Source organism: Homalodisca vitripennis, chromosome X (genome assembly GCF_021130785.1).
Source record: "Homalodisca vitripennis isolate AUS2020 chromosome X, UT_GWSS_2.1, whole genome shotgun sequence".
Lineage (NCBI taxonomy): Eukaryota > Metazoa > Arthropoda > Insecta > Hemiptera > Cicadellidae > Homalodisca > Homalodisca vitripennis.
In genome coordinates this window covers 30,862,610-30,885,394 of record NC_060215.1, presented here as the reverse complement: position 1 = coordinate 30,885,394, position 22,785 = coordinate 30,862,610, and the positions used below count along the sequence as shown (strand labels likewise).

The 22,785-nt window shown below is 32.1% G+C and overlaps 2 protein-coding genes across 10 annotated transcripts in view; one reads left to right on the top strand and one right to left on the bottom strand.

Annotated features, from left to right (window-relative positions):
- The window catches only part of LOC124368878 (catenin delta-2), a 94,230-nt gene extending 93,035 nt beyond the window's left edge, over nt 1–1,195 (bottom strand). For all 7 annotated transcript variants that reach the window (XR_006923016.1, XM_046826354.1, XM_046826355.1 and 4 more), the window contains exon 1: nt 534–1,195. The gene's annotated coding sequence lies outside the window, so the exon portion shown is untranslated. The remainder of the gene's footprint in view (nt 1–533) is intronic.
- Nucleotides 1,196–14,038: 12,843 nt separating this feature from the next.
- The window catches only part of LOC124368877 (contactin), a 59,884-nt gene continuing 51,137 nt past the window's right edge, over nt 14,039–22,785 (top strand). For 2 of the 3 annotated variants that reach the window (XM_046826351.1, XM_046826353.1), the window contains exon 1: nt 14,039–14,253. In XM_046826351.1, coding sequence (XP_046682307.1) covers nt 14,223–14,253 — 31 coding nt within the window. In that variant the 5' untranslated portion in view covers nt 14,039–14,222. Of the gene's footprint in view, nt 14,267–22,785 lie in introns of all 3 variants that reach the window. The other variant, XM_046826352.1, reaches the window with a different exon arrangement.

Here is a 22,785-nt window from a genome sequence, read left to right as displayed (position 1 = left end):
ACTCTAGGCCTAATTTTCTGGAGTTCTTTGACGTAGTATTGTAAATTAAGCCTATTCAGTTTTCCATTAGGGAGTTCTAAAGTTTATACTATTAAGTTAAATATAAAATGATAAACCATTAATCGCTAATTTTACTTTCAGTATGGAAATTAATCCAAAAAATCCCTTTCAACATTCAAGAAAACACTTACTATGTAATATATACAATGACACCCTAATGACCGTTTTAGCCACCAGCTAACACAAGACCAAAATGAAACTAAAAATAAATGAAAATCTAACAAACCCAAGTTTTAATATTAATTAAGTTTCACCCTTCTTTGCAACCATATCAATTTTATCTCAATTGAATTATAAAACTACTACAACAGTTATTTACCACTTTAGTAAGTAGGCTATGTATCCCACATACAAATTCCTACTAATATAAAGTTTTACTTTGCTACATTACCTCTTCGGGGATTATTTTAAGAGCAACCCATTATTGTTTAAATATTCTATTTTAATAATAAAAAAGAAATAAAATACTATACCTGAAAATGGTTTTAGATGCTCATAATTGATTTTAGGCATTGTATTATATAGGCCAAATTGTGCTGTCAATGGAGCAATAAGTCCAGTCTTTCCAAAAATCAAACACCTAGCACCTCTTAGCACAGTACTGTATAATTTTCACACTGTTTAAAAAAGTGTTATTTATTTGCTGAAGATAAATGCCCTATTTACTGATCATAGATAACTTAGGCCAATATCTAAAACCTGTCAACCTTTTATTTCAGAATCTAATATCCATTCAATACCCCTCTTGTCACTTTTTGTTTATACAACTTATTATTTATTTTCACTGAACACACACTTCTATATTTCATTTATATTTACTCTGCTTAAACATCCAAGAGAGGTAAATTTTCACTCCCATACTCATGGCTTCATACACAATTTACTTGAAGAAATATTTAAGAACCAAGTTTTCTGTCTTTTTACTCGCCGCCTAGGCTACGTCATCACACAACACTGCACCTTAGTAGCTTAAAAATGCAAATGTAAAAGTTTACTATTAACATAAAAATTAAGTATTATGTTTGTATACTCAGTCTAAATCAACTCAACAGTTAAGAATATTAAAAACCATCACTGACAATCAGACACAAACTTCTACTACTTCTTCACAAGGACATACAACTCCCTCTTCCAATGCATGATGGGAACTCTGGATGAAATCGTTTTGTAAGGAGCATGAGCAAAAGGATTGTCACATGAAACATTGCCAAAATGAAATGCACGTAAGCGTAATATGTATATATAATTAGGGTCGTGTTTATGTGAGTATTTTTATATATGACAAATGCGAAAACTCTGACCAAGGATTATGTAAGATAGTGGATTTAAGCAAGCTACGGCGTGAGCTGCTATCAGCCGACTAGAATCCTCTTTATTATAACGCATCAGATGTAAACGACTGCGTGACGATTTTGTATAATATTTATAAGAACTTAAATCTTGCACTTTGAAATGTTAAACAGTAGATACAGGAGACATGCTGAATGGGCTTCTTACTACTTAATATCTTTAATTAATAGAAAATCACGTCTAGTAATTTATTCTAGTAATGTATTTTTTTTAAAAACAATTTGGCTTCAGAAAGGGTTTCTCAACACTTGATGCCGTGTTTGACTTCATTAATCATGTTTCCGTGGCTTTGGATAAGCGTCAGCATACCTTTGGCATTTTCTTGGACCTTCACAAAGCGTTCGATGTTGTTAATCATAAGCTCTTATTGTGTAAACTTTACAACCTTGGAATAAGGGGAAGCTCATTTGACTGGGTCTCTTCATTTTTGTTGGGCCGAAGCCAGGTGGTTGAAATTCCATTTGTTAACGATTCTGGTTGCTTGGGTTATCGATTATCCTCTGTAGAAACAGTAAAATCAGGCGTGCCCCAAGGCTCTGTCCTTGGCCCCATCCTATTTCTGTTATTTGTCAATGACATCTCGTCTAGTGTAGGTATAGGTAATTTGTGTCTCTTTGCGGACGATACGTCTGTCAATATGTCACTTCTCCCGAAGTTAGAGAAAACCTGGAGTGTGATATGTTCGTACAGGGTAGTTGTCTGCTTCAATGGCTGGAGGATAATCATCTTACTGTGAACACTGCAAAAACAACTTTTCTCGATTTTCATATTAGAGCTCCTACGAGCTGTGATAGTGGTTCGTCCATTATTATTGGGAAGTCTGTTATTGAATCGTCAGAGTACACAAATTTTCTGGGCTTGACTTTAGATTCTAGCCTGAAATTTTGTCTTCATATTGACAGTGTATGTAGCAAATTGGGCAGCGGAATCTTTGTATTGCGTCGACTGTCCCATTTTGCTAATAGAGATATTCTTTTGGCTGGATATTATGGATGTATTTACCCACACCTTACATACGGACTGCCTATTTGGGGGTCTGAAAATACCAGGACACAATACATTTTTCGGCTTCAAAATAAATCTCTCAGGATTGTGTTGGGGTTAGCTAGAAACCAATCATGTAGGGGGTACTTTCCGAACCAACAAAGTACTTACATTCCCGTGCCTATGCATCCTTGAGACCTTAACCTTCCTAAGGAAAAACATGCATATTTTTACCTCTGATCTATCTAAATATTACAACTTAAGAAAATCTTTCCGTTTGCCAACTCCAAAGCACCGTACATCATTTTTTGAAAGACAGTTGTATTACTCTTCAGTTAAGTTATTTAACCATCTCCCGTTAGAATTGAGATCCGAAGTAGTAGTACCTAAATTCAGATCTAAACTTAAGTGTTTTTTAATTGATAGAGAGTATTACTCTCTTAGAGATTATTTGATGTCCCATTAATATTAAGTAATTAAGATACATTGTTGTTCTTTTTATTAAATGTATATTGACCTTTGTCATGCAATGTATTATATTGCCGGATCTAAAGTATGAAGAGTTTGGTTGTGATATCTTTGATCAAGCAGATCCTTACGATAATGTTTTTGTACAGAATTAGTTGTCATGTTGGTGCATGCTTCTGATATTATTGGTTTTATACAAATCATGATAACAAAGTTAGCCGGGACATAGACGGAACTATCATGACTGTTAAGAATAATTTAGATTTGTTTGTACTTCTTTTGTGTAATATCTGTATTGAATTCCTACAGTAAGGAGTATTTCCTGAGAAACTCAAAATAGTAAATGTGATTACTATTGTAAGTCACTTGTTGATGCAAAAATATTATCATATCGTCCGACATCTCTTATCGGCACATTTGCAAAGGTTTTTGAACTTTAGTGAAAAATAACCGCTTACCTACTTTGAGAAAAACCTCTATTTTCAAAACACCAATTTTGGGTTTTTACTTGGACGACGTGAAGATATGGCTATCGATAAACATATTATAATCATTTCTACGTCCATTGAACAAAAGGAATACGGTATATTATATTTTTGTATTTGAATTTTTACAAAGCCTTTGATGAACTTGAAGTTTATATATTGTTCTAAAAAATTAAACAGTATGGCACAGGTGGCAAATACACTAACATGGCTAAAATCTTTTTCTGAAGGTGCAAAAACTAATAGAAAAAAATAATAAGGTGTTTAGTCATATATTGGAGTTACAGCCCAAGGTAAAGTTTTTGGACCTATAATGTTTCTGATTTACATCGATGATCTACATGAATATTAAATTTACATAGTTTTAATTTTTGTTATGCTGATGAAACTTCTTTAGAGTGTTCTGCCTATAGTACAAATGTATTAATTGTGGATAAATAGTGAGATACAGAAAAAGTAGTTTATGTATTCAATGTATTTATATTTATATCACGTATTACATTTGTGGCTACAATTTTAATACAGTTTATTTAAAAGATCGTTAAATTTAATGTGTCATTAACACCAGTGTATTTATGGTTGCAATTGTATAATATGAGAGTGTTGATTTCAAGTACATACTTGATTAATCTTTTTGATAATCACTTAAAATGGAACCACCATGTTTAACTGGTTAAGAGGCTGAGAAAGGTAAATTCCCTGTATTATGTAAGCGATTTCCTGAATAATACACATTTCAATCGGTTGTATTATCCTGGTTTTTATGTACACTGAAGTATGCAATTTTATCTAATATTAAGCAGCATACCCAACCATTTTACAATCTCCAATAATGTGCTAACGAAAAAAATACTGTACGGACAATTTGTAGGATTATAAATAAGAGAGAGTAAGCTATGATTTTATCGAACAAAATTTGTTAACGTTTAATCGGCTTTACCTCCAAAACACTTTGATGGATATATATATATATATATATATATATATATATATATATATATATATACACTAAGGTGCAAAAAAGTGGGACGCACTGTTTTTCTTAAATGCCTTCAGCTTAAATCAACTTGTTGGGCATGAATCGTGTTTACGTAAATAAATATAGTGTATGAGTTCCAGTTCTAAGTGAAAACCGCTAATTGCCCTATAAAAATTTGACAAACCTGTTCATTAGTCTCATTCTGCATGTCTGTTATTGTAATAATGTACTTGTCTATTCTTATCAAGTCAAATCTTGACCTTTGTACATCACTGTTGGCCACCATATCCTCATTCCTGTTTCTGATTGTAACTAATACAGTTGTAGTTGTTAAGTTGCAGTTCATTTTTTACTTTTAAAATGCCTCTTTCACCAGTGAATGCGGCTAGAGTTGTGGCATTAGTTGAAAATGGCAATAGCGTGCGTCAGGTGGCTGAGATAACAGGATTTTCACGTTCAAGCATAAATAGAGCTGTTATTCGATTCAGGTTAACTGGTAGTTATGGTAGAAGGCCCGGATCCGGTCGTAGCCGAGCAACTAGTGCTAGGGATGATCGGTTTATTGTTTCATTGAGTCTACGAAATCGGTTTTCAACTTCTGTTGTACTGGCAAATGAACTTCGGAGGGTTCGGGAAGTGAATATTAGCAGATGGACTGTAAGAAGAAGGTTGCAGGAAAGAAATTAAATGCTTGTCGGCCTGCCACTGGCCCAAGACTGACCGCACGTCATCGGCAAGAAACCACTTAAACTGGACTATTGACCAGTGGAGTCGAGTATTACTCTCTGACGAGTCCAGATTCTCACTCAGATCACCTGATGGTCGGCAAAGGGTGTGGAGAAGGCGAGGTGAGCGATATGCGCAATGTAACATATCACTCAGGGACAGTTTCAATGGTGGCTCTATCATGGTGTGGGGCGGAATATCAAGGGAAGCTCGAACGGACATGGTTGTTTTTGATATAGGAACTTTAAATGGTCAGAGGTATGTCGAAGAGGTTCTAGCAGAACATGTTACAGTTTATGCAGGATTTGTTGGGCCAGATTTTGTTTTCATGCATGACAATGCTCGACCCCATACCGCTAGAGTGGTGCAAGACTACCATCAGGATGTGCAAATTAGTACGATGGAGTGGCCAGCACGTAGCCCAGATCTAAATCCAATAGAAAATATCTGGGACCAGATTGGGAGAGCAATTAGAAGTCAACGTGGCGAGCTGCTAACTTTGGATCAACTTCGTCAGGCTGTACAGGCAGAATGGAACAATATTGGTCAACAGAACATTTGTACAGAACGTGATTGACAGCATGCCTAGGCGGCTGGAAGCTGTCATCAGATCTCGGGGAGGAAATACGAGGTACTGAACTTTCTGAAATGGAAAAGATAAAACCCACCAAGTGTTTTAAAAGAACTCCTTGAAAAGAACACTATTACTCAATTGTGTGGATTTTTGTTGGGTATGAAAACATCATTTTTCTTTTTTTTTTAATTAAAACATAATACATTTTAAGTAACTGATTTGATTTTTTGTGTTTTAGGTTATTTCTTGAGAGTAATATTGTGTTCAAGTTGGTTTAAACTAAGAAAATAAAAAAGATATTAAACGAAAATAGAGTGTCCCACTTTTTTTGCACCTCAGTGTATGTATATATATATATATATATATATATATATATATATATATATATATATATATATACACACATAAAGTTATATATATCACAAAAAGTACTTGCTCCGCCGGGACTCGAACCGGATCTCTCAAGTGCCGGGTGAATGTGCTACCATTACACTACAGAGCCCTTACTTTCTACGATTCAATTATATTGTATTAGGCCGTATCTGTCACATATGCGTTTAAATAACCAAACTAACATATGATCGGAAGACCAAATACCTGTCAAATGACTTTTGTTTACATTTATTAAATTTGTATAACTGGCAGTAGCCTAATTTAATTTTAATAAACATTGTGATCCAATAATATATATATATATATATATAATATATATATATATATATATATATATATATATATATATATATATATATACATACACATACACATTTACACATTCATACACATTGATACTATACATGTATGTACAGAGCTAATTTTGGTACACAAGAGTCAAGTAGGATTACAAGGTGATCTCGCGTTGTATCAATGGTGGTTCCAAAATCTTTCAAAGAAAGTAGTAGACACCATTTCACCGGTTATTGGCACACCTCGGTAGGGAAATATTACTAGAAGGAAATCCAAAATGAAAAAGAAAAGGTAATCTAGTATATTTCGGGTATAATAAGTAAATCGTAGCCTAAAGCAGGTTTGTATTTTTTTATTTCTGTTAAATATTATTAAATATATAATTAAAAAATACAAACCTGCTATTTAGTAAAAATAATAAAATTCAGTAAAAATAATAAATATGTATTTCAAAAAATACAATATAAATATATTGTATTTTTTGAAATACATATTTATTATTTTTACTGAATTTTATTGCATTGTATCATGTGTTTATTTTTCTTTAAATTTTGTAAAATCCTGAATATTGTGTGCATACGTTAGTTTTATAGTTTACATAATTGCTTGTACAATTGTATCATATTTGCTCAAAAGTACTTTCCTACAATTCATGTCTTAAATTGAAGTCTTTATTCTTTCTTATCAGTGAGATCTTGTATGGGTTATCTCTTATAATTTTAAGAATTATTTTCAACACATAATTATTTATTTTAGTCTTGTAAGTCTGGCTGGGTTAAAGTATTGGTTAATTATTTGATATTGATCATGAAAAATACTGTACATTCAAGAACTATTCAAAGCAACTGCATACATAACTGCAATGTATAAAGTTTGTACCTAATAGTTTATCTGTTTGCAGCCCACACGCGCTTATAAAGCACATGAGTTTATTTAGCCTTCAATTATACTTTTCCTACTTAAAAAATCTTATTGAATTTTGAGTGAGACATTTGAAATAAATCAATTAGGCCAGTATCCTCATACATATAATAGGTGTTGGATTCTGAACAAATGTAATATTAAAGAAATTGCCATACTCAACTCTTTGCTTTACACAGGTGATAGAAAGAATTAATGCTTAACAGTTTAATAATACTAAGATATTACCTTTAAACACATCCTGATCTTCAAACCCCAGAACTCTAATTTCATTAATTAGGAATTCTGACTTTGAAATGTTAAATTAGGAGATACCAACACATAAGTGTATGTTTTTGTAATACTACACTTTAGTGTTATTTTATCACATTATATATTTGTTTTTAGACTACATTGCAATAAGTGTGAGATTATAACCTACTTTGGAGTTTATATTAAAAATATAATATGGCTCAGCCAAAGTGGAAATTCGGTCAAGGGTGGAAGCTAGTTTTGAATCACATTGTGATTCAGGAAGTTGGTGAAAAGGCTACCTGTTTTGATAATGGGGTTGGTATAGTAACGGCCAGCAAAAAGAGTCGGAATGAATAGTGAAATTCTAGTTTGTTATTTTGAAGCTATGCTGAATAAAATAAGCCAAAAAATACAAAGTTAATACATAATATATATATATTGAAAATATTATTATTTCAGTATCTATTTAATCGTTAATATTAACTTATTACGCATTATTAGTATCATTCATGGCATATGCAGAGAAAATTTGGATAATGAGTAATTCGAGAGTTAAAGCTACATTTACAATAAGAGTAATGTAAGCTTACTTCTTTTACTTATTTATTTTCATGTTACAAAACAGGACAATTTCAATTTTTTTTTGTATCAGTACGAAATAAAAAAAAACTTATTTAATCGTGCACGAGTCCAATTATTTTACAGTGTTTAATAATAACATATAAAATAATATAATATTTCGATATCTACACAAATAAAAAAAATCACAATTTAGATCACACCTACATTACCTACAGTAATAAACGACATCTTTTTTTTAATTATTTGCATTGTCAAAGTGGATATCAATATCAGAGCCATCCAAAAACATTAAATTGCAGCACCGCATCATCCATAATAGAGAAATGGATGCCCATGTCAATGTGCGTGAATATGGTAACGGATAAGCACTTGTTTTTACTATGAAATTTTAGAACACGAAAAAAGAGCCTCCAAACCAGCCACATCGTCCACCCGGCCCAGCACCAGGCCCTAGAGATACATCTGCTCATCAAGATCATCATCTCCTCAGGGCAGGACTCTCCAAGCCAAACATAACTAGCTATGGAACAAAATGCGTATACATATTGAAGCACCTGAAATATAAATATTTAAAAAAAGAGTTTTTGAATTCTTTCAAGCATTTCTTCGTGCATTATATGTGTAGGACTATTAAGATTGTTTAACCGGCTATTATGATATTTAAATGAACAAGAAGAAAAACATGTAAAAGCTTTAAAAACTAACAACATATTTGTAGATCATGGTTTTTGTTTACTAGAAACAATAATTGGCTGGACGAAAATATGCCTAACAGTCAACATGCAGCAACAATACTAGCCTGTGTGCTACTAATCTACATACTATTTTCTGTGTACTTTCTGTTTGATTTGGTACAAATTTTTCCTTTTGTAAACATATAGCTTAAAGTATTTCTTACACAGCACAAAATTTACGTAAGGAGGTACATCTCAGAAAAATTGGTTTTTTAGCTAATATGCTATGTTGGGAGCATTGTTTGTTGAAAACGAAACTTGACACTGTGATTTCACGAATCGTTCCCAATGTAATGGCGTTATTTAAATCAAATATGGCCAATGAAGGAAGCTCTATTTCCGATTTTATAAAAGGGGTTTTTGTATTTTTATATTAAAAAAGTAGTTAAAAACAGGGAAATTAGTCTTGACGAAATACTGATATAATTTATGCAACTCGTAATCATACATATCAGTCAGGCATTTCTATTTTAACTATGTTAAAAATGTTTAAGTGGAATAAGCAAATAAGTATTTAAGAGGTGATTTATATTTAACGTTGATACACAACGTTGTGTTGTTCTTGTGTTATTTTTTATAATTCTGAAAATACTGTTCAGTATGGTGTTGTTTTTAAAAGCGTTTTCGTTCATAAAATAAAAAAAGTACATAACAACTAATTCATATTAAAATAAACATAGTATTTCAATCCTAATTGGCATCTTGATAAACACTAAAAAGTTATATTATTTGTAACGTTTCCTAGTCCAAGAACCAAATTTACGGAGTTATGATAATAAACCAATAACCATTGTTGTAATTTTTATTACATTTAATTACATGTATTGAATCTTTACCTCTTTATCTAACTGGTAATACAGTATGTATTGAGAAAATTTATAAAGCTCTCAGTGCATCATTAACAAATCTTAGCTCCTAATCATAGCGTCGCCGGTGTGGTATATTAAAACAAGTGTTACCAGATAATCCCTTCCGGCATGGCCTACATATTTGTGTATATTTCGATCTTGCACAGAAGCTATTTTATTATTTGTAGTTTATGATACCTATCTATATTAATAAACGCATATCCTTACACGGTGATTACACTTCTGGGGGACTAAACTATACTTGAATAGTCGGGATTTGCCAAGCACGACCAAAGAATCCATTCTGAAGTCAATGGTCTTGTCTAAACATACCATAGGGCTACTAATTAATTGGTAAAAAAACAAAATTAAATTGGTGATTCAGTTAAATACCCAATTCCATTGGGAATACCTCATCCACTCCTAAAAGATAAAACAAAAACATTTTCCTACCCTTTTTGAGGTTAGGCTTGGTTTACAGCCTAATTCAAACCTTCAGGTGGTGGTTTATACTTGATTTTGACTACCCATGAGCCAACCACATGTTTACACTGTAGCCGTTCTTCATGTGTTCATTCCTGATCTGATAAACCTAAATTTCTCAAAATTGAACCACGACTTAATGGCGGTAAATAAATTCCTTCGCATTAGGGGTTCGCAGGTACGCATTATTTTTTCCAACCAATTTATATAGCTTGGGCTTTGTTTCCACTTGGCTAATTTAATCCATTCACTGCCACCCCCTTTAAGCTAATTATATGTTCAATATTTATATCACATCAACCAATTACTCCAATAACTTTATCACAAATATTTGTAGCTAATGGAGAATACTATATGATTAGACTTCACAGTACAAAATGTTTACTTATTTGTTTATTCCAAATTTCCTCCTTAACTTTATAACTACACTACCTATAAAACCAATGTTTTCCTGAGGTTAAAAGGATCACAGCAACCAAGTTCCGAGGCCTGAAAACCTTCCAGCACATCCTTACACTGGATTTCAAAATATGGTTTGGAAAATCAGCTCGTATTAGGATACAGAATTTATTCAAACTCCTCTTATCATTAAAAAGTATTGCCAGTCTTGAACACTTTACTAAATAAAAAATACCAACCAGTAACAATTAATATTATTATTATTATATTTTAACGGCATCCGACATGCCATAATAAATTCTGGTTATTTCTATTTTTTTCTCCCCATACCATACATCTATTCCCATCACCACTAATTGTTATTGAATACTTAATGGAAAAGGCTTTACAATATCCTAAGATTCTCCTGATAGTCTACCTTAGCCGATATTTGATTTTTAAATATTTACCCATGTTACAAGTCCCCAACATGTTTCAAGGATTGCGATGTTTTTAACGAACTAGTAAAGATTACAGACTTTTCCATCGATACTCCACAGGACAGGACTTTTAATATATATATATATATATATATATATATATATATATATATATATATATATATTTTTTTTTTTTTTCACCTTCCCCTTAAATGAATAAATGAAAGATAAAATCAATATTATTTTACTCAGAAATTGATCACGACGTTATATTCAGCTAATTTACCAGACCAAAATAGCGAACCTATTTTAGTTGTCTCAATAGCAGACCCATTAAAATGCGTAACCTGTCAATATTTAACGCTCTTTGCATTTTATTATATTTCCTTACAGTTATATTTAGTTCCTACTAAAAAGTACTACATTGACTAAAATACATGATAAAAATACAGTTGTTCTCAATAATACACGATTTAGACACACATGCTTGGTCCCCAAACGAGTGTTTCAAGTTGAATAAATTATATTTAGACTTAATGAACATCATTTTGTTTTGCTACGTGCATCATAGTTTTCTCATGCATCACCTTTATTTCCACTCATAATCTAAAACTTTTGAAACCTTTTGAAGAGATGCTGAATTGGAAATACGTATAGTTCTCGATACAGAGGAAATGATGTCCTCATGTATAAGTTCCATCTAAATAATTTTTATGAACGTGTTCTAAGTTTTTTCTGAAACTACCAGTTAGTGTTTAGAAGGTAGCTCCCAACACAATTCCATATTTAATTTTTTAGTGAATTAAACCAAAATCCAACGTCCGCAGTAGTTTTTTTAACAAAAAAGTGACCTGAATGATAAAACTTTTCAATAATTAGTTTCCCTTGATTTTGTAATACTGACACATTTTTTACCATAAACATTCGTCCAGGTGTATACCTACATATTTGAAACTACTCATTTGGTGTAATATTGGACATTGGCATAAGTCATTGTTATTGCTGTCAGATTCGTGATATTTGAAAAACTACAGTTATAAAATTTAATAACATTTGTTTTGGAAGTATTCAAACCTATTTTATTTGTCGTACACATGTCTCAAATTTTGGAGGTAATTTTTAATGATCTAGGACAAAGTTTATTCACATCTTTTTGGATACATAATGTCGTCTGCGAACGCAAATATCTCCCCTTCAAAATGATTATTTAGTAAATCATTAATAAATGTACATCATTATTATTTGGGATATTTGCCTATTTAGAGAGTACAAGAACTTGAGTACCTTTACGACTTTCTAGCTCTTTACTCTTTCTTTCGTTCTTCCAAAAATCTCCTTATACGTTCGTAGTCGTTCTTTCTTCCATTCTTCTGTCTATTTGGTTTCTCCTTTTTTCACTGTAAGTAATTTTTCGAATTTGTGTCTTTGAATGTTGTGTACAAATATTTGCATTTCTTTTACGCCATTCTCTGTGAGGCTAAACTGCCTCAGATGTTATTTCACTACAGTTATCCATTTGATCTTATTTTTACTGATATTTGAACCATCGAACAGTTTTCTCGTGATTCTGATCGTGTCTATTTTATGAAAATTGTGATTGGTTTTGTGCGATTGACTTGTATGAGTCTAACGATATTCGCTTAATCCACAATCCATTCCTATTAGGTAGTCAAAATATTTTCCTGAATATCCTTCGTTTCTGGTTTTAACTATCTTTTATTTGGTCTCACCATGAACTTTTTTGTTTTTGATACATAAAATGCTTTAGGGAGTACGACAGTGTTTTAGTGTGCTACGTTTGCATTGATGTATATTGATTTTGTATTTAAACGATTCCAGGTCAGTCTGTAGGCTTTCTGCAGCTTTGTAGTCCGAGGTTGGTTTGTACTAATGTTAAGTTCAGAAATTGGATGATTTCTTCCAAATATGTAAAGTTGAGGACTCGTGATATTTTCCCTTGGAAAATTGGATGGCAGGTTTTCAGCCGCTTAATATTGTTTTTTCTAATACAAGTTTTGCTTCTTCTATATTATTAGTAAGAATGGCAATATCGTTTGCAAAACGTAAGCATTTAAAATCGATTCTACGTTCTTTTTTCTACCAATCTGTAATACCTTGACCCATGTTGTAATAACCTTTCTCCAGTATTATATTGAACCTTGACGAGTATGTCAACTTAATTTAACCTTTACAGTTGTGTCAGTGAGTGTCTCTTGAATAATTGATCCGGATTTCTTGCCACTCCCAAAGGACTTACTGCAAGCATAGTGGTGAAGGGGGTCTGTCTGTCAATAGAGTAATAAGCTGTTATAAAATCGACGAAAGTGACGCTTGTATTTCTACAGGACCTAATTAACAGAATCGTTTTTAGGCTCCAGATTTGTTCGATGCAGTAGCTACTCTTGCGGAATCCCGCTTGATACTCCTCAACAAGTCGGTCGGCTTCTTGTTGCAACCGATTTAATAGAGGTTTTGAGAGGATTTTTTATGTGACTTGAAGAACTGAAATTCTCTGTAATTATTTGAATCTGACTTATCGCCCGTTTTGTGAAGTGGGTTGTTAACTGTACACTTCCATTTTGACGGAATTTGTTACAATTTATTGGAATTTTTTTGCTGTTAAATTTTTCTATGCACTGATTCTTTCATCTATCACTCTGTTACATGTGCTGTTCCACTATCTGTGCTTCCTCTTTCGTCGTGGTTTTCTTATGTTTATTGTAGTCTTCAGAACATTTGCAAGTTCTGATCAGTTCGTTGTGGGGTTTTGACTTATTTATTGGGGATTTTTTCCTTGTTGAGCTTTAGGTTTTCCGGGTCTGGTTATTTTCTTGATTACATAATAAATATATATATGTAATACATTGAAAATATTATACAATATTGACAATGTAGTAAAAGCAAGGTAATTTTTATAAAATGAACTTTGGCTGTTTTTAAATTTTGCTTGTTAACTGTCAAGTAAGAAAATATATGCCTTATAAATACAAAGTATATATTACTTTCAGCGCTTGTATCCCTTGTTACCTCGTGAAGGAGGATGTTTTAGTGGGCCTGTATACGTTATACACAATTCCAAAGGTACCCAAAGAGGAAAATGGGCGTGGCTTTTATGGTTAAACTGACATACCTACGCTTCATTCAAATACTATGAGTAATTTTAGTATGATATGGTAGGATTCCAAAGCTCTGAGTGTTAAGTTGTAAACAATGCAAAACTAAGGTAGAAATGGATCTGTTAAGATATTAAAGCTTGTCGTAAGAATTGTTTAGTACCTGAGATTTTTTTATGTTATTAACGTCCATTAGAAACTTTCAAGGTAAATAATTTAGGTAAGTGAAATTTCTCATTTAAATCTCCAGACTTGTTTATTACTAACCTAGTGTGAGCTCTGATGCGCTAAGATGTATGTAACTTAACCAAAAGTTCCTTAAATAAGTTTTAATACGACTTAATATAAAGTACGATTTGTATATTTGATAAAATCACACAGTTTGTGTAGGCCTAAGAATTAACTTTGGTTGCACAATGTGACCTAAAGAACCTGTGATTTGAAAAGATTAATTCCAGGAATGTGTCCCCGTACACATCAGAATATTTCTATGCTTGATTATGTTTCTAACACACTTATAGTTCTGTATTTTTTGGTTGCACAAATTCCCAATTAAATTTAAAGAGATTATCCTACTTTTGGCATTTTGTTAGTGGATTCGGTTAGTCATTCAATAAAGTACCTCATTAACAGGAATAGAGATAGATACTATAGACCCTTTGGTATCGTATTTATCCATAAGAAAATTATTCCTCTCCCCCCTCAAGAAAATTTGTAATGTGCCACTGATCTCCTTTTAATAATGTTTTTACCTGAACAAAACTATGGGTTTAGGGGGTGATCACAACTACAGCCTTTTCGAACTAAGCTATTTTTTCAGAATATTTCTTGAAAATCTTAGTAAAGAACTAAGGACAAAGTTTACGTTAGCCATGGGTAATTGTGAAGTTAACGACTGACCTGGCAAAATTCGAGTTTCGTGTTATTAACCTATTGCTATCGTCCTGAACAAAACAATATAAGGTTTCAATGTTTGGAAATGACAAATAACGAAGTTATAGAACATTAAAAGTGGAACTATTCTTGCGCGAAGTAATATTTGATTGTTCTACGGGCGTCACCTGGTCTTGTTATGATTGTAAGTCAACCTCTTATTGGTTTCTATTAATTTAAGAGTTTTTCAGTACTTTTCCTTTTTTTTGCCATTTTTTCTACAGTTTTTGCCTATATGGTGAATTATTTTGGTAGTTTTTTCGGATCCTTTCCGTTATACATATACGCCGAAGATTTAAAATATAATATCATTTTTTGGCATGTAAAATGGAAATAAGGATTAATGATAAGCCTTTTGGAATTTTATATTTTACTGATCATTATTATCTCGAGTAATGTTTTCATTCGTTGCCATCAACAGGAGGCAGCACCAATGCTGCTGTAGCCTGTGCTGATGGTTGAAGCCCATTCAACTGCTGCCTTTAACAAGAAAAATAATCTAGAAAGCAAAGTAGTTACTGATGTTTAGGTTAATTAACGGAAAAGATACATACAACGGGAAAAATTGAGTGGTATGCGTGTAACGAAAAAGATCAGTTTTCCTCTGCTACAATCTTGTTTTCTTCTACACAACTTCTTTGGCATCTCGATATAGATTTTGTTGCATAGTTCATTGCAAGAGGCTGGTGCTGTTCACGTTTGTGGTGCCTGTGACTTGTGAGCGATGTTTTCTCTTTATTGGGTATATAAGTTAGTGTTGTGAGTGCACTTAAAAGTAAATTACTATAATTGTGTTAGAATGGACAGAAAAGATGTGGTATTTTCTTTTATTTGGAATTTCAATCCTTTATCTACCTACTACAAGTGCGTTGGCCATTGTTCTCCTGTTAAGTAGAATAGTACGGTTAGGCGAGTTAAAAAAAAAATATTTAGCTCTCAAGCATTAACCCTTTTACTGCCGACGTCCGACATATCGGACGTCGGCATTTTTGCCGAAAACGCCAACGTCCGATATGTCGGACGTCTGTTTTTTTTATTGTTACTGGCTACTGTTATGTTCAAATGCCGAAATATTCGGTATTCTGGTTGTTTAGGAGGAAAGGATAATGAAAGAAGCCATTTGAAGAACTTTGGATTTCTATTTTCGTCGTCTTTGACTAGAATTGACGAACTACCTAGACAGCTGTCAAAACCAGATGATCGGGTTAGATTACTGAAATCTTCTTTCATTGTTGTTGTTTACAATGTTATCGAAAGTTTTTTGAAGTGTTACTTTTGTTGATCAAGGATAAAATGAGTAAAAGAGTTACATCTAACTCTCCTGTGAGTGAGGGAACAATAATTAACAGTCTAATCGATGGTGGTGTACAAGTGCAAGACGAACTGAGTGACAATTTCCTTCAGAATTTGTCAGATTCATATGCCGAGAACGATTCTGATATTAGTGTTAGGGCTATTGATGACAATCAAAGTGATGTGGATGACACTGATGACGATCCTGACTTTATCTTACCATCAGATAATGAGGAGTTATTAGATAGTGAGGGGGATGTGGCACAGATAAGTTTACCTTCAACTTCCACTGGTAGGCCTAGAGGAGGCCTACCAGTTTTGGGAAAATCCTCATAGTGCAGCTATGTTTCAAGGTAGCACCTTCAAATTTGGTATATGTTCTAAGCAATTGCTCTAGTTTATAATGATATCATGCTCAAAATTTTAGTATAATTTTAAAAATAAACTATCAGATGCCAAACACAATTTTTATTTTTTTATTTATTTTTTATTTACATAATTTTTAAAATTAAATAATGAGTTTGTTTCGAATTAAAATTTCTTTTTATTACTTGAAAAACAGCATTTAAATACGAGTAAATAAAGTAAAAATTAATGCAAATCTAATGAAAAATAAAAAAGATACAGCATTTTTTGTAAATGAATGCACAACAGCGATTTTCCCCCTTGGCAATTTTGACTGGTACGATAAAAAAATGGCCGGCAGTAAAAGGGTTAATGATCATCCTATTGGAATTTTATATTTCACTGATCATTGTTCAGTGCATGTGTTTCTTGAACCTCCATTGAATTGTTTCCTTAAAAAAATTATATATCGTGAGAACCAGCGAATTTGCATAAAGTTTGGTTTCAAACACTGGAAAACGTAACTTGTGTGTAGGCTCAAATGACCTAGCAAATTTTTCATGAGCAGCAAGTCATGTCCATGACTTTTTTGAACTTGTGGTTCCATTGTTTTTAAAATGACTATGATTTGGTTGAAAGTGCTTGACTCTCATATTCGGCAAATAGCTTTTACCAGCTGTAACAAATAAAATCAAGCTAAATAATCTATATGTATTTGATTTGTTATTTAAAAAATGAGATTAAGTACAATGTCATATGGCAACTGTATTTTTTTATTTGCTATAAACTGGTTTTTATAGTATTTTTTTGATGAATTTGAATTTATTTCAAACAAAGAAGAACACTCACACTGATTTTTGTTCATGTTATAAATACCTCATCAATTTAGAACGGTTTTCAACAAATTTTTTTTGTGGAATTCCATTCGCTTCTTTAAAGGCCGCGGAGAGACGGAATCAGTGTGCTTTATTTATTGAGATTTCTTGCAATGAACTGTCAAGTACATGATGCCAGCTTGGTCAGGCTAGGTAATTTGTCGGTGGGGTGAAGGTTTGAGTGGTAGAGAATATTTGTTTTATTTTATCTATAAATTTGGTTATTTAAATTTAATTATTCTTTTTTAGTACTTATTATATTATCAAGTTAAATCAGTTCTCTGTGGGTAGTAATTCTGGTTACCACTGCTACGCTGCGCTAGGAGCTGGTGGTAACTGTGGTTACCACAAAACCTTTGTTCTGAAATGAGGTCAGTGTGTGGCCAGCACTCAAGCTATCACAATGCTGTATTTCTCGCTCCTCTGGAGGTACTTTTCATGCATTTTTATGTACTACTTCGTTTTCACATTACACTTTTTCATTATTTTGTATGATTTTTTAAAGTTTTTATAGTAGTAAGTGCAACACAATGGATGTTCCCCCGGGACCAAGTGGCGTACAACAACCAAGTTCTAAGCGTATTTGTAAATAATAAACGACTTTTGGGTGGGTTGGTTAGGATGTATATACACATTTGTATCAATATTTTATTTTAGTAAACTTATTTCTTCTTTTTTCTTCATTTTTATAAACTTATGTACTACAATATTTTTTGCAAACTATAATAATTTCGATTAAACATTAAAATATATTTTGTTATAATTACTCACTACATATTTGTAAATAATAACTGAATTTAAGTGAGTTAGCGGAGATGTATATAAACTTTTACATTCATTTTGGTTTATACACTTGCGTATAAATATTGTTTATGTTTGTCTAAAACGAATAAAATACAGTTCACGTAGCTACGATGTATTCATTTGGAATATTCCCGCTGCCATAAAAGGGTGTTCCTTAGAGTTACCAGCTGGCAAAGAAGACGGTTCCCATGTGCTAGCGGTAACCACAGTTACCGCATTCCCAAAATGGTACAGAGTGATAATTTTTGTGACTAATGAGTAATTTTCATATATTTCTATCATATTTCATCCAAAAATGAGTAAAAATATATTTAAAAAATTTCAGCATATACAGAACTCTATATAGGGATTTTTGGCAGCGAACGTGTTAAAGCCAATGAGCGTTTGGTTAATTTGTCTTGGATTCATATGGAACTCCTAATACCATTATTCATTGCTCTTTTTCAGAGAGATACACCTCTCATGTAGTAGTTTGTCTTAAAAAGTAGGCAAATAAACATTGTATTGTTCAATTACGTTACTGCTACATTGCATATAGAAACATATGCTAAATAAAGCAAGGTGGAATGTATAGAAATAGGAAGAAAATTTTATTTATGTAATCAACTGTTCTTGAAGTTTTGATGGACATTTTTCAAATAATTTATACCATAAAATCATACTATTTAAAAAGAAAAGATAGTACTGCCATTGTGGAACATGAAATGAGAGGTTTTTGGCCCCCAAGTAAAAATTCTGGAACCCCCTAGCTTTCCCATTTATCCCCTCTACTGTAGAGATGGGAAATACTGGTATTTGTCAATAACCTATTGCCAAAATAACATGGTTAGTTGGTATTACTTTCCAGTAACCTGTTACCGTAGTAACAAGTTACCAACCGACCCACGCTCGGTATTAACATCATTCTGTTACTGAACTGACGTTATTAAGTTGCAAGTGAACTTGCATAGTAGTAGTTGTAGAGTCAGACTAAATCTACTTGTGTGGGGTTATTTAAAAATAGTGTACGAAAATTAAATTTAATTAAGTCAGTACAGTATAATTTGACTGGTAGACTACTTTGAAATATACAAATTATAAACTGGTTATTTAAAATTTTTGCTGCACAGTACAATTATTGTATAGTATATAAAAACGTAACTAATTCACTATAATGTAATATTAAAATTAGTAGAATACTTATAATTAATGATAACTGACAACGATCAATGAAATGACGAATAAGTCGGGTTTGTTTTCATTTTTCCAAAGAAATACAAGACTACATTTCTATTTACTAGTAGTGTAATACTAGAATGTGTTACCAGACCTGGTCCGTTCCTAGCCTCATTACTTGCACGATAATAGCCTCGTTACTAGTAACCAGATTACTGAGTAACCTAATATCAGAAAGACGTTATGAGAATGCCAAATCATTCTTTTTTTTTTTTTGCGTTGGGGTATTGGGGTGGATTCACAGATCCTCACACGTCAACCTGAGCTTATTGTGTGCCCCTTTGATGTTAGGGTGCCAAATCTAGGGTACACCAAATCATTCAGTAACAGGTGTACTGAAATAACAGGTTGTTACTGGTAACACGTTATTCTTGTAATAGGTTAACACTGAACAACGATGTTACCAACACTAAAACGTTGTATACCGCCTATATATACCCTACTGAAGTAGATGAAACAAATCTGATATAATTTTCCACATAGATGTTCAATATGTGCGTACATGATGTAAAAGACAAATGGAAATCAAATTATACATGTGACTTAGAGCTGTTTAGCTTTCATATGACAGACATATTTAAATTCTGGAAATCATTGTGATATTATATAGGTCTCCAAGAATATTGCACGAAAAACGCAATCTGCCACGGGGCATAAAAGTAAGGATACAAAGAAATTCACTCTTTCATAAAAATACATTTTTTGTATGCTCTCTGTTGATAGAAACTGAAAAAAATCAAGCAATTCAATATAATATTTTATAAATTAAACTGTTTATATTTTGAGATATTTATTAACTATATAAACTCATTGCATATTATCTGCAATTGTCTTTCACATGTTGTAGATGACCCTTCTACCACTAAAAATATATTCCCCTTTTATAATTACTGGTATATTGACACCAATTTAAATGTTACTTAGGGTCAAAAGGCAGCTTGGTTGTGATTGTGGAGATCATAAGTTTATTGATAACAGTTTCTGGTTGTGAGGTCAGCTAAGGTTTTTTTTGATGAATGCTTCCAGATTTGATTTCATTCAATATATCAAAACTGAAAGGTATTTTTGTACTAATACTCACTCTCCGCTTATACAGCGTCTGACACTGTCACAGACTCTACTACTAAAGCTTGTGCTATGCATACCATTGGTCTGAAAGGTATGTCTAATTATTATGTCAGGTACTGACTAGCACAACACTTGACATAAGTGATTTTTATACATTTGATAAATAGTGTATAACTCTTGATTTTTGTCGCAGAATTATGAAACTGTTTTATTCAGTTTTTTGCTCTCTTTGTGATTTAGAATGATGTATGTAATGAAACTGGAACTATACTATAAATAATAAATTTTCAGATTTCACATAGCTTGCCTTGTAAGATTTGATCCAATTAAAATTTTATCAGTAACAAAACACCAGTTTCAATGGATATAAAAGTCTTATGTTAATAATTGTGCCTATTGATTATTACAGACTTTCGTGATACAGTTTTAATGGATATAAAAGTCTTATGTTAATAATTGTGCCTATTGATTATTACAGACTTTCGTGATACAGTTTTAATGGATATAAAAGTCTTATGTTAATAATTGTGCCTATTGATTATTACAGACTTTCGTGATACAGTTTTAATTGATATAAAAGTCTTATTTTAATAATTGTGCCTATTGATTATTACAGACTTTCGTGATACAGTTTTATGGATATAAAAGTCTTATGTTAATAATTGTGCCTAATGATTATTACAGACTTTTGTGACACGTCTTAACAAAAAAGTTTTAATACTCTGGTTTAAAATGATTTTTTCATATTTTATTTCAGTTCACGAATTTAAATCTTTTACTGTAGATGTCTATACTGTACGGACAATTTCTATAACTCGTTGACTTTATATTTAAAAAAACTTTTTGAAATTTGGCACAATGACAATGGAAGTAAGGAGAGCAGTTAAGTAACAGCTGAAATTACTGTTTAGGCCTGTGTATAAGGAATTTTAAAGTAGTCTTGTATTGACTGAATATTGCACATCAAGGAGCAGTTTTAAGGTCTTTAATTTCATTTATATTTCAATATTATATTGTTGAAAATACCCGACTTCTCGGACTTGTTAACGTTTGAAAAACCGCTATACCTCTCTTTATAATAAAGGTATGCCTACACTATTTGTCTCTTTACCCCCGGAAATTATCATAGAATATAAGGTCATTATTAATAACCACTATTCAAGCAACAATATATTCATCAGTTATGTAATTACGCTTAAAACAAAAAAGTTTTGGAATTTCATCCTTTTTTGAAATATGTCAGTAAAATATTAATTATACTGTGATATCAAACAAGTCTCTTATTTCTCCAGAAAAATTGTTTTCATATAAGATAAATCTAAATTAACTTAAAATCATGGAAAATCAGAATAGCAATTATTGACATCAAAGCTTACAGTTGTTGCATACTTGGGCAATTTCGCCACAGCAAAAAATAGTTGGAGATAATATGGTTTTTTATTTAACAAGCAATTTATTTAAATACAATATTTCCTACATCAAGTCATTACTTGGATGAAGAATGAACTACTGTATATATCTTCTTCCACTTTATAATATTTTTATGTATTTAAAAGATTTAAGCTGGCAGTGGTATTATTTCAATACAGTGATGATATTTAATAATTAAACAACAAACATGAATTGAAATATGAGTTTTCAAAAGCTTTACATATTTTTTAGTGAACAGATTTTAACATGAAATTCTATAAATAATTTGTTCTTAATATTATCATATACATAGTGTTTCAGGAGCAATATTACACGATTCTAGATTGTGTTATACATATTAAAATTATATGTTTTGTTGTACAAACACTTCTGAGATTGAGGTACTCAAGGTTTTAATGGAAAATTATACATGGACAGTGATGATACATGATACATGACCACAATGATACATGAAAATTTGGGATTGTTTGTATATTAATGAGCAGGGATCCTCATTCCCCTCAAGGATGATGGCATATTCCTCCATAACCAACCGTCTTCCTCCCCCCCCCCACCACCAATAAAGGCTGAAACGTTTTTGTGTAAAAACTTATTAAACAAAAAATACCATAAAACTACTAAATACCTATTACATTTAGCCTATTATTTCTAAAAGTGTTTGTAATGATACGGCAATGTGGTGGATATTGCTAATTGTTCTGCAAATGTGCCGGTCCTAGACTTAGGAATAAGGTTTATTCCCAGTACTGGATTAAAAACCGAAGTGTATCAACTG